The sequence below is a fragment of the Solea senegalensis genome, linkage group LG19 (assembly GCF_019176455.1).
Source record: "Solea senegalensis isolate Sse05_10M linkage group LG19, IFAPA_SoseM_1, whole genome shotgun sequence".
In the NCBI taxonomy this organism is placed as follows: Eukaryota; Metazoa; Chordata; class Actinopteri; order Pleuronectiformes; family Soleidae; genus Solea; species Solea senegalensis.
The window spans coordinates 15,968,863-15,986,281 of NC_058038.1; the positions used below are offsets into that span (position 1 = coordinate 15,968,863).

Below are 17,419 nucleotides of genomic sequence, written 5' to 3' on the forward strand. Positions count from 1 at the left end.
AGTATCATGAGGAGTTTAGAGATAGGCAACTAGACTTGCTTGGGGTTTCTTGAATATGTTTCACCAACAAAAAGCACGTAAGGTCATAATAAGTGTTAGTTTTTCCTATATGGCTCTGGTGGCTCTGGCTCTCAATTCTAGAGATAATTAAAATAAAGACACAATATGGTCTACAATGGAGAAAAACTGTACAGCCAAAAATAGCACCAAAAACAAATTAGATATTGCCAAATTAGTTCACACAATTTTCATTATTTTTAATGTTAAGACAGACAATAGCAGACAACACAGACGGTCAAAAGGCAATAGCGTCATTAGTCAAGTAAACTTAGAAGAAAATTATAAAAATGCTCCCTCAGTCAGTTTTGATAGTTTTCTTTGACAAAGCTTGTTTTCATATGATATCTCAACCTTTGTGTTTTGTCACAGGCAGAATAATAACATCATAAACAACAAAAAAATAATCAAACGTTACACACTGCAGCTTTAAAGTGTGTATATACAGTACATACTTTAATGTGTTTAAAGTATGTGGTCCTATATTCAACAATGTTTATAGTTTAAGATGGGAGTTTATGAAGATTAGTGCATTTGTTTTTGGTCCATAAACAATAGAACCACAACTCCCAGAATCCAGTGGGCCAAATACTTATTTTTGTCCCTGCACGCGATCCTTACAAAGCGTCACGCGATACGGGGATGACTATGGGTAGCTGCTCGAGAATAACAACAGTTAGCCAGCGACAACTGCCATTAATGAAATAATTCAGCTAAAGTTGTTGCGGGGACAGCAACCGGTGGCCACCATGGCCAACATCACCAAGAAGGTGTCGTGGTCCAGTCGTGCCGACGAGACCGGGATATTAGGCGAGGGGACACCGCTGCTCAACGGCTCCGAGCAGCTCACACACTCCAGACAGGTACAGCTAGCATGTTGGTTAACAATTGAGCTAACTTATGACCTAAAATGTTATGCATTGTATTCTATTAATGATGTAAGGCTGTTTAAGACGTGTTTTTTTTTATTCTGCATGGCTCAGGATTTGCTTGTGATAAATTATGATGCATTTATAAATGACAGTGTTTGTAGTCGGGAAGTAGATGCAAGAGCAAAGCTTTGTTTTTGGGGTATGTGAGTGAAAGTAATAAAACAAAAGTGCGAACAGAATAGAATTACGTGATACATGTAATTTTATTCTGTTTTCTTGAAAGTTTGAGAATCTGGAACCTAGTCCTTCTCATATCTGTCACTGGATGAATGTATGTCAGTGTGTATAGGACGCAGCACAATTTAAATAGCACATTTTAATGTGAAAAAAAGAAAAAACTATGGAAAATCCAAGTTCCTTTCTTGCTGTGATGCAGCCCTCGTGATTATTATCATGACTCCTGCACCATCGACCAAAGGTGGAAGTAAATTAAACCTCACTTGTATTTATAAGTTCAGTAGTTACTATACACCATACTATATTATAGTGTAGTAATACTATACTCTTTTTTCGGCCTACTTACATCACTGATTTTTTTTAACATTGGTGCTAAATGGTGTTAATTCGATATTTTAAAAAGTTTGAGAACCACTGCTTTAAGTGATTTTTGTCATATTTAAAATTACAGTACAGATCTCAGATGTTTGTGCTCATAAGAAGAATCTGAATAAGGAGCTGATTGTTTCATAAGCAAAGATGAGAAGATTATATGAATGCACAATGTGATTTAAAAAAATGAAACTCTCACAATGAGTTGATTGTGGTGAATTTTAGTTAAATTCAAATTGAGTTTAGTTATTAGTGAAATATGTGAATGGGTAAAATTGTTATTTTGAGTGCCCCAAGTGGAGCCTGCATCTTTGTCAAGGACCTCACGTTCTTAATGTTCTAGGTTTTTTTCCCCCACTTTTATGCATCCTTAGTAACATGTTTTTGTAACATTTCAACATTTCGTCATTTTTTTTGCTTTTGTTAGTAATGTTGTAACGTTAGTATCATTACCTCATTTGTTTCCTCCATATTGAAATGTCCGTATTTGTTTCAACATTTAAAATTGAAACAAACTAAGGTATGGAAAGAAGGCTTACCAATCATCAAGTTTAAGAAAAAAAAAGGTAGTTCAAAGCATAGTTTTACATTAATGATAATAGTGATATTGTGACACAATTATTTTGGTCAGGATAATGGTGAAATTAAGTTTTCATATCCTTTTTGTCCCATGCTAAAATGCTGCAGTTGCTTTGACTCCATTGTTTTTATATGTATTTATGTGTGTGGTGGGGCTCCACAAGACTTAGATTATACATGTACCGACACATTCTGTTGGTGTCTTTGATATCTAGCCGTCTGAAGGACGCAGTGTATTTCAGATAGGCAGACTCAGCACAGTGGATTTGGAAGAGGAGATAACGTCAGATGAGGTAAAGTCCAAGCTTGAAATGTCATCCCACTCGCGTGTCTCCCTTTCTATCACTCCTGTTGGTCCTCCGTCCATCTAGACCTTTAGCAGCATTTCGCTTTGACTTCTCAAATGTAGTTGTTTCATCTACTGTGATCGTAAAACCTTACCTTTACCTCGACAACCAATTTGCTTATGTCTTAAAACTATAAAGGAGTGCAATCGTAAATGGTTATTCATTTAGTCTCATGCTCATATTTTTCACTGCACATTTGGTGCAGGAAACCTAGTCCGACTTTGTCGGCTCATGGAGCTTTAAGTCTGATTTAGGAGGCACAAAATAATGTACACGCTTAGAATTTAAACCATTGTGTGTCTAGATTGAGGGAAGTATTTAATTTAATCCCAGTTGCTTCCTTATGAAGACAGCTAAAGCCTAATTTTGGAAAGATGATGCAGGCCAAACTGACACAGTGACAGCTGACTCATCTGTCTGTTGTTTTCTACTTTGCTGCTGATTTGATGCAGACCCACAATTCAGTTTATAGAAACAGATCCTTAACATTGATGAGTTATTGTTCAGAGCGATACATCATCAGAATCCTCAGAACTGTGCTGTATATGTAAAGACAATGATGTCTATATACTGTATGCTGTTTACATTAGCTTATATGCTACGTAGTGTTTCAGAAGTGCTTTTTCACAAAAATAAACAGATAGAAAATCAGTGTTTCAGGCTACAAAATCACTGACCTGCAATTACAGGACCATATGACTAATGGCTGAGGCGATTTGGTTGTCACTTTGTCTAGAACGACTTTGCATTCATTTCTCACCATGGCGTTAACCATCAGATTCAGTTTTTGCAGTCTGATGAGGAATGCCATGACATGCATGTGATCTGCTGCTTGATTGTTGTTTGTTGCTGTTGCTGTAAACACAAGTGTATTATGCTCTTATGTGTGTGTCACTAACAGATGTTAAGTTGCTGCCAATTTAGTGACTATATATGCCTGCTTAACACTTTATGAAGATGAAGCTGCCTTGTCAGCATGTCTGTATGGTTGTATTTGCATAAGGGATGCACAGTATTATTGTCACGATATTGGTATCAGCAGATATTAGCATTAAGATGTATTATCAGATATCAGCAAACACACAGGTCTGCCGATATGACTAATGACTGCAACAGTAGGCTAAATAAGCTGCTACCTCCTTGACTTCAATGCTGGCGCCCCTACAACAATTTTTTTTGTTTCGTTTATTTATTTAATAAAATGTATATCTACATCTGCTGCAACATGAGTAGGCGAAATATTATGTTATTACACTAAGAAGAGACTTAACAACCTCTGCAGTTTGGTGCAGTGAAAACCGTGTATACATATCGGCATCAGTTATCGGCCCAAGCACTCCCAATATATCAGCATATCAGATATCAGCAAAAAGTCCAATGTCGTGCATCCCTAATGTGTACCAGTATCTCTTTTTACACCAAATACTAACCTGCAACATTTCATCCTGGAGAAACCACAGCTACAAGTTCAAATCTGTCAAATCTGCCCTCTCTTTTTCTATTGACTTTAATAGAAGTTACTTAATTAGTTGACAGTGCTTTTGATTTGCTGCTGTGTTCTCTCAATCCTCCCACTCACTTCTCTGCTCCTTGGCATTCCTCTCAGTTGAGCAAGTCAGACTCAATTGTTTATGTAGAGACATCTGTGTTTTTGTGTGTTATCCCCCCCGTAGGACTCACAAAGAGGACGGCCCAATGAGATCCCTCACAATGAGAAGCTGCTGTCTCTTAAATTTGAGGTAATGGGCCCACTCGCATAAACAAAGATTTAATGATTAATTAATTGTGCAGGATTCAGTCCTTCTTTGATGACGAACTCCATCAACATACCAGGCGTCAATTAATCTAATCTGTTTTGTATTATCATATTCTTCATTTGCAATTAAGTTGGTTACGTTCAGTGCAAGATAGGTTAAGTTGACAAATTCACATGCACAAGCAGTTATTTTAGTTTGTCACATGTTCAAGATCTAGGTTGATTGTGAAGCATTCACTCACTCATCTACCGCTTTTTGATAAACATTAATGAACACATTTTTCATTTTCTTTATTTTACTGATTTACTGTATTTATTTTATGTGTGTTCTTCCAGAGTCTTGACTATGATAACATTGAAAACCAGCTCTTTCTGGAGGAGGAGCGGAGGATGAGTCACATGGTGAAAATATGTTCTACTATGTTGATTTTACAGGTTTCATCATTTTTCATCTGCTGAAGTCTTATCAATTTTGCTCCTGGTGTTTGTTCCACTTGCTCTTGTGTCTTCAGAATTTCCGGTGTCTGGAGATTAGTCGCTGGGTGGTCTGCGGTCTGATTGGCTTCCTGACCGGCCTCATTGCCTGTTTCATAGATATTGCAGTGGAGGAGCTGGCTGGGATCAAATACCAAGTTGTCAAAAAGAGTATCCTGAAAACTCTACTGTGCTGTACAGGTCACCCTATGCTATATTTTGTTAGAATAAAGAACCGTCTGTTCTTGTGGATGATGCTTATTCATCCTCACATATCATTTAATTAGTTTTATATTTGGCAGTGAGACAGTTTGACCATTTTTTGCTAATGTCAGCCAAATGCTGTCAGGAACTAGACCTTCCCTTGACCTTTGATCACACAGACATAGAGAACTTTACGGAGGTGGGTGGCCTGTCCATCTCCCTCCTCCTTTGGGCTGTCCTCAACTCTGCCATTGTCATGGTGGGGGGCATTATAGTTGCATTTTTTGAGGTAAGACCGAAAGGAGAAATGATCTGACTTTTTGGTGTTATGGTGACACTTTTTTATTCCCCTTTTGTGTGATGTACCATATTCCTTGAGTGTGAGAGTGGATTTAACAGAAGTAGCTCATTAAAAAAGAAAAAGAAAAATGTTCAACCAGTTACATGTCTCAGTTTCTAACCATTAAAACTGTGGAAGTGAAAACTATGTGGACAATAACACATGCAGTAAGTAAAAATGAAACCTTGTAAAAAAAAAAATGCAACTCAACTAAACCAGTGCACATTAGCTTGTGATCAGCTTGTGTCCGGCTTTTATCAGGTAGCAGTTTCTGCAAAAAAGATTGATGTAAGAAGAGGTTCAGACTAAGTTATATTTTCAGTTTTATTGTCTGCTTTAAATAAGAGGTGGGCATTGCAAGCACAATTAGCCCAGAATACACATCTTTTCTTGTGTATTCTACTAACTAGTAACTTTACTCTTTTACTCTCATCACACCTCATCCTCTTCTTCTTTCTCTGTGGCAGCCCATAGCTGCAGGAAGTGGTATTCCTCAGATAAAATGTTACTTGAATGGTGTCAAGATTCCCAGGGTGGTACGACTAAAGGTACGCACACACTATAAAGAAATGATGTTTGAAGGCCACTGTTTTTTTGTTTTTTTTAACAAGCGCAACCTTCATATTCTCATATTTATTTTGTTTGTCCGCTGCAGACACTGGTGGTGAAAGTGGCTGGCGTTATCTGTTCAGTAGTTGGCGGTCTTGCTGTCGGAAAGGTAAAAAACTTGATGAGAGAAAAATGTGCATAACTTAGATGTTAGATTTGTATTCTTCAAATGAAAGATTAAATAATGCAATGCGCACTGTGTTTTGGACTTAAAGAATTTGTTGTTTTAAATCCTGCCAAAAATGTCTTATACCACTTGTTCTTTTGTTTACCCACAATCCCTTTAGGAAGGGCCCATGATTCACTCTGGTGCTGTGGTAGCTGCAGGCGTCTCTCAGGGAAGGAGCACTTCTTTAAAGAGAGACTTCAAGGTCAGTGAGTTTCGAGATTTTTTCGTGTTGATAGCTTACGGTCACTCATTTTTCATTTCTTTTATTTGATTTTGTTTGTTTGTTTGCAGATCTTTGAATACTTCCGGAGAGACACAGAGAAAAGGGACTTTGTCTCTGCTGGTGCTGCTGCTGGAGTTTCCGCTGCTTTTGGAGCACCAGTCGGTAAAAACCCAACTGCAACATGTTTATTGTTATTAATCTTCTTAAGTTGTCTGAGAATGTTAGCTTTGTTATAAAGCCAAGCGTGAATGCCAAGAGAGAAACCTGTTTAGAAACTCCCTCCACAGTGTTTGTTCGTCATATTAAAACAAATCGTCTTTGGAAAGTCACAGAGTCTCTCTGTAATTTATATTCATTCTACTCTTAGTATAATGATATAATAAGTGTGTATGTCTGATTGTAGCATCATTCAAAATTATTGTTACTGCTCGCAAGTAAAAAGTTGGTCAGTTTAACAGAAAAGCTGTTTTCTGTTAAACTGTTAAACCTCTGCATTTTACACCAAGTGAAGAAATGCTTGTCAAATCATGTCACAGATTGTCATCTGTTACCATCATGTGAAAAGACGGGATGTTTACTCGGGTCAATCCAATTTGCGGCTCATTCTTCACAAGGATGTCATGTGACAGCACAAGTTAACTTAACCTTTTGCCAACTTGTCATTGTGTCAAAATCAGCATATCTGAGAATGGATACGGCTTAAGTGGATCTGATGGATTATTTTGGCCATGTGCATGGGATATAGTGGCATCTAATGGTGAAGAGTGCCCTTCTCTTCTAAGCAAGGGAAGGACACTTCAATGGAATCCACAGTTGTCTTCAGGCCAAATCAGACTGTGAAAGTAGCCAGTGTTTGGTTTGTCCACTCTGGGCTAATGTTGATGGATAGAAGAGAATCATCTGATATGAGGGATTAATTATAAGAAAACAAAAACACAACTTTCATTAGTTTCAGGCCATTATACATTATATTTTGAATATAATATGGAATTTCTGCCAATAGAGCCACCCAAGTCCAACACAAGTACTGTTCTATAATACTTAAAAGGTATCTGCATTTTTGTTATAATGGTGATTTTGTTTCTTGGGTCAACAGGTGGTGTTCTGTTCGCTCTCGAAGAGGGAGCATCCTTCTGGAACCAGATGCTAACATGGAGGATAGTAAGTCACTTTTGTCTGTGTGCACCTGCATTACAAAACCATGATTAATTATAGCTTAGTTAATCAGCGCAAGCTGTGATTTGATTTGAAATTTTAAGTAGAGCATTTGCATTCCCTTCGTTTGTATTTAATTGTTGTTCCTTTCTTTTTTTGTTTCCCTTCATCCCGTCACCCTTTTCCCTCTGCAGTTCTTTGCTTCCATGATCTCCACCTTCACTCTGAACATCTTCCTCAGTGTCTATAACAAAAACCCTGGAGACCTTTCCAACCCAGGTCTCATCAACTTTGGCCGCTTTCCGGTTGATGTAAGAAACTAAAATTAAACATTGCTTGTTTTTTCAAGCTTTGATTTTTTTAGTGACTGTTAAAGATGACATTGTATTGTATGTATTTGTTCCTTTTCAGGGTGTGGCCTATAATTTCTATGAGATCCCGTTGTTTATCGCTATGGGAGCTATAGGTAAAGGCCTCTTTTGGTTTCTGCACCTATGTTAATTCTGTTTCCAACTATTTTTTTTTCATGTTGGAAAATCTTGGGATCTTGTGTGTTTGTTCTGCTTTTTTTATATCTCTTTCATGTGCAGGTGGATTGCTGGGAGCTCTGTTCAACATTCTCAACTACTGGCTGACCATCTTTAGGATCAGGTAAGATTTAGAAAACACCTGAATTGGCATGACACCAAAAACAACTGGCAGGGTGAGGTGAAACACAAGGAAGTTTTAAAGTTGGCACTTGTCCATTGCTCAGGGTATCAACATCTTGTGATTTAAAACGTTTAAAAATAGTCCCGATGTAAGAACAGGTTCGTGCGAGATGATAATGACTCATCTGGGAAGAAATTTGTGCTTTGATAGTTCCTGCTTCCTTATCTTGAGAAAAGTATGATTATGGGAAATGTCAGTAAAATTGATGCCAGTGGATATATTTGTTCTTCAAATGTGAGTTCATATTCATGAGTTCAAGTTCATACGTTTATTCCTCTGTTCATGTTGTGTCACTGCTGTGACAATCATATTAACAATTACTACCAGAGGAATTTGAAGCACATTCCTGACCACAATGAATTAGTCACCCAAATTGTCAGTCAGTCAGTCATCATCTACCGCTTTATCCTCAACCAGAGGGTCGCGGGGGGTGCCATGCCAATCTCAGCTACATCGGGCGATAGGCGGGGTACACCCTGGACAGTTCGCCAGTCCATCGCAGGGCCACACAGATAGAGACAAACAACCATTCACTCTCACACTCACTCCTATGGTCAATTTAGAGTGTCCAATTTACCTATCCCCACATTGCATGTTTTTGGACTGTGGGAGGAAGCCGGAGAACCCGGAGAGAACCCACGCACACACGGGGAGAACATGCAAACTCCATGCAGAAAGGCCCTTGTTCCAACCGGGGCTCGAACCCGGGTCTTCTCGCTGCAAGGCGAGAGTGCTAACCACTACACCACCGTGTGGCCCGTCACCCAAATTGTTTCGTTGAAATTCTACATTGTAGGCAATCATTATCAGAATAGATACTAACATGTTTATGTGTGTTATGAATGAGTTTCAGACAGATATCGTGGTAAAGAATCTGGGACACACCAATGCACAAATAAAGATCATTGTACATCAAAACAATTTTAGAAAAGAGATAAAGACCAGCGGATGAACATAAACACATTTGCCGGACACACTGGGCTTTTTGACTCTTGGACTCCCCTCCCCGCCTGGACTCCCCTCAGCAAGCTGTCGTGCGTAAACAGCACGAAGACTGGCTCGCGTTTAAAGTGATAATACAGGCTTCGCCACAAGATCGCAATATTCCTCTGGCCAGAATTTAACCAGGTGAGAATGTTGTCACACTCAGACAGGAATGGCGTACGTGCTCATGACTGCACTCCTCTGCAAGCCATGGCTGCAGGTGCATCAGATGTGGAGAGTTGAGACCCAGAGCTCTCCGGAGTCTAACCCACTCTTCCTCCTAGGCCTATTTGGAGTGCTGAGATGATACGATGTTAACAGAGGACTTATTTTGTTGTTTGTTTTTCCAAGTGGCCTATGTAAATGTATAAATTACTCATTCTTGACAAAAGGCAAAAGAGCCGTGTGTGTGCTGTCAATCAAAATGTACTTGTTGGGCTCGAGCCTAACTTTTAAGGCCCGATTACAGCTCTAATCTATAGTGTTTAAAGTTTGGTTGGAGAGATTACCTGGATTCTGCTATGCATATAACGAAAAACAAGTATGATCTTGATGTATTACCTTTATTGCCTGTATGGGCTTTCCTACAACTCAACTAGTATGCCACTTGACATTGATGGCTCTTTCCCAATATACAGTTCTAGCATGACAGCTCAGCTCAGCACGACTCTACTCAGTTTGGTATCAGACACGTCGTTTTCCATTACTGTGGTACCTCCTCAGCGTGGGCAGGGTTATCTTAGCACAGCTGCACAAAACGGCCATGATGTCATTTTAAATGTGACACAGAAATAAATCAACAAAAAATGGATCAACTGAAGCACAAGGGAGGTGCACAGAAAAAAAAACAGAAGCAATTACTTTTGTGGTGAACACCCAAAAGTGCTCCAAAATAACAGACATGTTTACTGCAGGTGCCAGCAGCACCTGATGTTGTGCAGTAACATCAGGAGGAAGGAGGAGACGTTGCTGGCGATAGAAAGGAGCAAGAAAAAGACAGACAGGAAACCGAAGCAGAGAGACAGGGAGAACATGACAGGGACAAGAGGGACAGAGTGAGAATAAGATGGAGGAGAGTGGAGGTGACGACAGACATGGTGGTAAGGAGTTATGGTAGCAAATTAACAGGGACACTCAGGGATGGAGGTAAGCTGTGTGTGTGTGCCTGGTATTCTTTATGTTGTGGACATGTTTACATAGTCACATTAAGGGGACTTGTCTGCCTTATGGGGACAAAAATCAAGTCCCTGTGTTGAGAAAGGCTTTATCATTTGGCTATTTATTGTGTGTATTGAAATTTTTTGAAATGATCAGATCCCAGTGTGCATACACATCACTTGGCAGACAAAGTCAAATTCCCAAGCTGCAAGTACATATTAATATCTAAATATTAATGTCTCACCAATGACAGTGGGCTGCCTTGGCAAAAGAAAACGCCAGGGCTGATTTTTCGTGCCAATCTTGCCCTGAGCAAAGCAGTTCTCGTTTATTAAAGGTTCAGTACTCCCTACGTGACTGGAGCACAGACTCCATCTGACTAAAATACCGTAGAACGGGTTGTGATTTGGCTCACGATTGCCGGCTTTTTGCAGTGCTGTTGCTAAATACACCAGACTCCTCTTTTTAAATATTGAGATTTTAGAAATTTCCTTGCTAAATGTTGATGATTAATGTGTGGCCAGCAGTCTGTGGACCTCGCATGTTGGTATCGGTGTGGGAAAAACACCGTTATTGACACCTTGTCAAATTGCCCAAAATAAAATATTTGGCAGAGAAACAGTTTTCATAGCACAAAGTTGTTTCTGATATTACATCACCATTATTTGAATTTTTTTGTTTGTGTATTAGGTACGTCCATCGCCCATGTTTGCAAGTAATGGAGGCCATGTTGGTGGCTGCCGTGACTGCAACTGTGTCATTCACCATGATCTACTTCTCCAATGACTGTCAGCCTTTGGGGCCAGAAGACAAAAAGGAATACCCACTGCAGGTAAACACACACACACACACACATAATCAAGTTCACATTGGAGAAGTATTAACTACATGGTGTCAAAATTATTTGCAAGTTGCATGTGGAAACCACAGTTGATTTATTTATTTATTTTTAACCAGACAGTGCTTTTGCAATTCATCTAGCCTCATTGGCAGTTAATGTTGAGTCACTGTTGCTTTTCTTAGTTGTTCTGTGCAGATGGAGAGTACAACTCCATGGCAACGACCTTTTTCAACACTCCTGAGAGAAGTGTCCACAGTCTCTTCCACAACCAGCCAGGTAAAGCAAATGTTCAAGGAATCTTTAGTGGATTGTTTAAAGTCTGAAACAACATACAATCACCAGTTCATGTCTTATGCCACCCTTTTATTTTAATAAAGGAACCTACAATCCCTTGACCCTGGGCTTGTTCACTCTGACGTATTTCTTCTTGGCGTGTTGGACGTATGGCCTAGCGGTGTCTGCCGGAGTTTTCATCCCCTCTCTTTTAATTGGTGCAGCCTGGGGGAGATTGTGTGGATTCCTGCTGGCAGCCATCACCACTCCTGCCCCAGTTAGTATACTATATATTTTACTTTGTTGGATGAGGATGAGTTTGATTTTGTCTTCTGTGGTTTCAATGTTTTTATCTTTGCTACCTGTTTGTAACATCAGTTTAGAAAACTTCAGTAAAACCTCTCTTCTGTAAGGATGTGTTATGTCTCTACCATTTTGTAATGATCCTATGCGTACATTTAAGATCAACTCCTGAATTACTTAAAAATAACTAATTAAACTCAATTAAACTAATATTTAATTAAATAAGGAATTTAGTGTTTTACAAAGTACACAAACTGTATTACAATTTCTCAGTATTCATAATGCAAACATTACTGGAAAACCATAGTTTAATACTTTTGGATAAGAATTGGTTTTTTGTATTGCTGTGTTTTTTATTAGCTCTGGGCTGACCCTGGTAAATATGCTTTGATTGGAGCTGCAGCTCAGTTAGGTGAGTAACTGTATCCCGTATCTTGTTAATGTGTTTTTTTTTCATTACATGCATATGAACAATTTTGAAAAAAAAAACAAGGATAAAGTAAAACGTTATCAGTACTAATGCTCTGGTTTCTTCAGGCGGCATCGTCAGAATGACTCTCAGTTTGACCGTCATCATGGTGGAGGCTACGGGAAACGTCACATACGGCCTTCCCATCATGCTCGTCCTCATGACTTCCAAGATAGTAGGAGACTACTTTGTAGAGGTGAGTGACACACATACTTATCCCTGCCTCCATCTCATTTATCAAGTGCTGAATTTGTTCTGGTTCCAGCTTCTAAAAATATAAGTGACATCTAAAACTATGTGCAGTATGAGTCGGTGTCTGTAATGGTGTCTCTTCCTGCCTCAGGGTCTGTATGACATCCACATTAAGTTGCAGAGCATTCCCTTCCTTCACTGGGAGGCTCCTGCTACCTCACACTGGCTGACTGCCAGGTAAGATCCTGTCTGGATTGTAGATGTTCATGTGAGACTCTGATTGGATCGTTTGTGTCTTCATCTTCTGCCCCCATCTCCCGCTCTCCAGAGAGGTGATGAGTTCTCCAGTCACCTGTTTGAACAGGATAGAGAAGGTGGGAACCATTGTGGACACCCTGAGCAACACATCCACCAATCACAATGGCTTTCCTGTGGTTGTGCAAGTTTCTGGCAGTGATGAGGTACTTTTTTTAATTGTGTTGTATTTATTAGCAATAACAAGAAACAAATGTTTAATGATTAATCTGACGATTATTTTCTTGATAAATGTTTGGTCCAGACTTCATCCTCATATAATTGCCGTGTATTTTGATTTAGGTATTGAATTATGTCATGTTCTAGTTTAGATGATTTTGTGACGATTATGCAGGTTTTGAGAAATCCCTTTAAAAACTCCTCCATCTTTCATCTGCCCGCCAACTCAAGAATACTCTCCAGTGAAAGGAAACATATCGATGGCAACATATTTTCTACTCCGTGTTAAAAATGCTTGACATAAAGTGCATCTATCAGTCCTTTTTTATTTTTGATATAGTGGTGACGGTGATACCTGCAGCAGAAAATGACAGATCAATGTCACTGCAATGAAGACGTGTTTGAGGAAGTTATACTGTCTGCTACTAGTCACTTCCCCCCTAATACTGGGAACAATGACACTTTATATTCTGTGCTAAAATATTATATTTAAATCAACATAACATGCAACACATAATCACATCACCTCAAAGACTACTTATACGGTGCCACCAAGCTTTAGTTCAGTGAAAACCGAGACTGCTGTTCTTTTATGAATCACATCGTCTTCCTTCTGTTCTCCTCCTCAGCCGGAGAAGCTCTGCGGCCTCATCCTCCGCTCTCAGCTCATTGTTCTTCTCAAGCACAAGGTAACATCATCAACATTGTCGTGGTATTTATTTATTTTATTAGTTTGATATTTAAAGGTAGGTCCACACACACTGTGTGCTCTGCTGCTCTGTCCTTGCAGGTGTTTGTGGAGTTGGCTCGGTCACGGCTCACACACAGGAAGCTCCAGTTGAAGGACTTCAGAGACGCCTACCCTCGCTTCCCTCCCATCCAGAGCATCCACGTCTCCCAGGATGAGAGAGAGTGTATGATGGACCTGACTGAATTCATGAACGCAACGCCTTACACCGTACCACAGGTTACACACACACACACAAAAATATTAGAATTGTACCTCCTTGTTTCTTGTTCTCTGTTTCCCCTCTTTAAACAAATCTGAGGTTTGTTTGTAGTGAAGGTTTGTGTCAGTGGAGGAAGTTGAACTTAAACGTCTGTCTCTTTGCAGGAAACATCTCTTCCTCGTGTGTTTAAGCTGTTCAGAGCACTGGGACTCAGGCACCTGGTGGTAGTGGATGATGAAAACAGGGTAAGAGAGTGTTGGTGCTTTTCCACGACACAGTCCCGGCACAGCACAGCTTAAGTCTATGTGGTTTGGTTTATTGTGGTTTGGTACAATATAGTATATCCTCAACTTGGGAAACTGCCGTGAGTTTGTTTGAATCAGTAGTGAATCATTACCATCAGTTAATAAAGATTTGTTCACAGAATCATTCAGTACTTTCCTGCATAACCGGAGCACAGACTCCATCTGACACAAGTCACTGAATTGAAATATAGTAGACGGAGTTGTGATGTGGCTCGACTCCTCTGTTCAATGTTAGGATTTTCGACATTTCCTGAATACATGTGCAAGGTTAACGCATTTCTTCCGGATTTCTAAGTCTTTGTAACTGATATAGAGTTCGGCATTTTTCAGTTTGATTCTCGTCTCGGACACAGCTCTGACCAATCAGTGGCCGGCAGTCTGTTGACGTCACATATAGCATCGGCTCAGCTCGCTTGGAACCTTGTTAGAGCAGGTACAAAAGAAGTACTATCGCTAATGGAAAAGCAAAAAAAAATAGCGCAGAGTCGAGGCTTGCGGGTACTGGATAGTGGAAAAGCGCCATGTGTTTAATGTTCTTCACCTCTTTATGTTAAATGGTCACATTGTTGTTTCTGAATTCTGTGGAGACGAGAGCAGCAGTTGTTCTGATGTTGTTATACTCCTGCAGGTGGTTGGACTGGTGACCAGGAAAGACTTGGCCAGATATCACATTGGAAAACACGGACTAGAGGAACTTCAGCTGGCCCAGACATAGTACACACACACACACACACACACAAAATCCCATGAACTTTGACCACCTGATGCCTCACCAGCTATGCAGCCCCAACAGACACCATTAAGAGCAAAGACTTCCATTCCATTATGATAGTGGTTCCCATGACAACATAAACCATACCCATTTACAGACCTGAATTATTGACAAAAAGTTTACACTGAAATATATTAACTGCCCACGGAGTAAATAATGAATAGATATGTAAAAGATAATTAATCATAATATTTTATAGTTGAATCTCTATTCATTATGTGTTCTTACTCCTCAAAATCCCAAACAACTGTACTATTGTGATAATGCAGTGGTATGTTAGTAATCAGAAATGCTTCTGAATAATTATATATTTTTAAATAATCCAGATGAGCTGGAATCCTCAAAGAATAAGCTGTGTAGCAAAAAATAAAAATGGGTTTGCCGTAAAAACCTGGTTTTGAGTGAGTATCCAGTTTAACAATTTAGAAATTCAATATTCATCAAGTTTTTTTTTGTTTTTTTTTAAATTGTTTGTAAATGTAGTATTTTCCAATGTTTGTGTAGTTTTGCACTGAAAGAATGTTATTTATTGTTGATGTTGTTTGGAAGAAAGTTTGGGTTTCACGTCACATTTATCGAGATGAAGCCGAGTTGTTAACTGATTGACTTTTGAATGATTTCGCCACAAGGTGCAGGTTTCACAACAGACGGATCCCAGTTTTCCTGCGTCGTCCTCCGTCTGTCAGCTTTACTGAGCTGTGTGCACTCGTCTTATAATATTTATACTTTTGTCAGTCAGTCTTGATTGGATATTGGGTTGGTATTCAATGGTACAAACACATTTTGCTTTGTCAGCACCAAATGTTTGCACTACCTCCTGCGGTAAAAAATATAATATATATATATACTAGCAAATGTCTCTCTTGTAGCTCTCTTGTCTCTAAATGAATGTAAAACTATAGTTTACCACACAGCTGTTTAAATAATAATTAGATTCTTTTTACCCAGTATGGTGCTCAAAGCAGTATTCAGATTTATAATTTATTTTCCATCGATCACCAGTGTTTTGTTTTTCTGCTTCCGCACTGATTCTGGCTCCTTCGTGGTCTTTTTGTTGCACAACGTGAGATGTTAAAAATACTGACTGATGTTTTATTTTAGAACCACTGGCTACACCTTTTGTGCATTAAAAATAAAACTGGGATGGATCTGTTGTTATATGATTTCACGGCGATTGAATTGAAAGACATTTGTGAGTGATTTTAACATAATTCATGTTGTGACTTAGCTTTTGCAGAGCACTGATCCTGGATCAGAACACATTTAACCACATGTTATTTTACAGCAGGGCTGATTCTGGAAGTGGAGTCAAGAAGATACAGTGAGATCTTGAAAGTACCTGCAGCCAACAGCAAATCAATTGTATCCGTTATATGGAGAAATTCCTAACTGGCTAGAAAACGTATAATTGCCGGAGTTGGGTGATTAAGCAGCGGAAGCAGTTGTTAATTACTGTAAATGATTCCCCCGTGAACAAATGAATGTTCTTGTGCATGTATGAGCATGACCACACAATCATTTAGAGTAAAATCAATAATTAGTCCCTATAGCTCTTCTCTCTGTCTCCATTAGATGTCAGTAAATGTCAGTGTTGCTGGGAGAGTCACAGTATAAATACCATATTACTCCACTGCCCTCTTTGCTTTAACAGTAGAATGTGGACCATTGTGTTGAATGTTGCAAAGTCACGAATCACGCGTTAAAGTTTAGCAAATGATGATTTTACCTTTTTTTTTTTAAAGTGGTATTTTAATTAGTAGAAAGCAGTTAAATAATGAATTGCTCATTTTCCACCCATTAGTGAAACTGTTCACTTATTTGAGCAAGCACTTACTTACTTACTGCAAGCCTCCTTAATTCAGGCGATTTCTGTGGCAGCAATTATTAAAAATAAGTGACCCCCTGGGATTTTCACACATCACAAAGTTGTAAAGAACAAATAGTATCCAGTCGTTGATGAGCGAGGTCACAGGAGAAGACAGAAACTGACAGTATGTCTTCAGTTTTTCCAGAAAAACATGTTTTTTTTTACTACAACGGTGGAAGCAGAAAAGCATCATAGAATAAACAAGGTGTTGAACCAAGTGTCACTGATGAGATGCAGTAGCAGAAAACCCCGTCAGTTTCCTCCTGTCAGCCAAGACCTGAAAGACTGGAGAAATATTTAGTCTGGTGAGTTGTTGGGACTTAAGTTTAACTTACTGTTTTTAAAGCGTTTACTTCAATTTATCAAAGGTATGCTGGCATTCCCTGATGTTAAACTGATGCATGACATGTACTGGAGCTTTGTTAACAAAAGAGAATGTAGAATAAAAAAAAAATAAAAATCCTTTCTTTATTTTCCAGGGGGGAAGTCGAGTGTGATGTGACGACTGAACTGAAAGGTAAATCTGAAGTTGGAAATGGTTTTTAAAATGTTTGTAGGAGTAAACAAATCATTTGATAAACCTTTTGTATGTAGAGTACGTAAGCTACCGTGCTTGTACAGCTGCACAGACAAGCCAGACTGTGTGTGTTTTGTGTTCTGAAGCAGAAGCTTACGACACAAACAAAGAAAAAAAGACATCCTTCTGGTTTGTGAAGGCCACTGTAG

At 39.1% G+C, this 17,419-nt stretch overlaps 1 protein-coding gene across 2 annotated transcripts; it reads left to right on the forward strand.

The window, feature by feature from the left end:
- The first annotated feature begins 692 nt into the window (after nt 1-692).
- Nucleotides 693-15,989, forward strand: clcn7 (chloride channel 7). Of its 2 annotated transcripts, XM_044050585.1 has the most exons (25): nt 693-920; nt 2,333-2,410; nt 4,138-4,203; nt 4,557-4,622; nt 4,733-4,865; nt 5,078-5,187; nt 5,706-5,786; nt 5,894-5,956; nt 6,135-6,218; nt 6,308-6,401; nt 7,336-7,400; nt 7,589-7,705; nt 7,806-7,860; nt 7,985-8,045; nt 10,938-11,079; nt 11,271-11,364; nt 11,466-11,638; nt 12,025-12,076; nt 12,202-12,329; nt 12,477-12,562; nt 12,654-12,786; nt 13,429-13,488; nt 13,590-13,766; nt 13,914-13,994; nt 14,683-15,989. In XM_044050585.1, exons 1-25 carry the CDS (start codon nt 807-809, stop codon nt 14,767-14,769), a joined length of 2,400 nt encoding a protein of 799 aa, XP_043906520.1. In that variant the 5' UTR covers nt 693-806; the 3' UTR covers nt 14,770-15,989. The 2 variants fall into 2 exon arrangements, with proteins under 2 accessions (XP_043906520.1, XP_043906521.1); XM_044050586.1 differs by lacking the exon at nt 2,333-2,410.
- The last annotated feature ends 1,430 nt before the right edge of the window (nt 15,990-17,419 follow it).

Coding starts and splice junctions, on each gene's coding strand:
- clcn7 (XM_044050585.1), top strand. CDS start 807: ATGGCCAACATCACCAAGAAGGTGTCGTGGTCCAGTCGTGCCGACGAG. Junction 6,402..7,335: donor TGCTTTTGGAGCACCAGTCG/GTAAAAACCCAA, acceptor TTGGGTCAACAG/GTGGTGTTCTGTTCGCTCTC. Junction 12,077..12,201: donor TGGAGCTGCAGCTCAGTTAG/GTGAGTAACTGT, acceptor TGGTTTCTTCAG/GCGGCATCGTCAGAATGACT.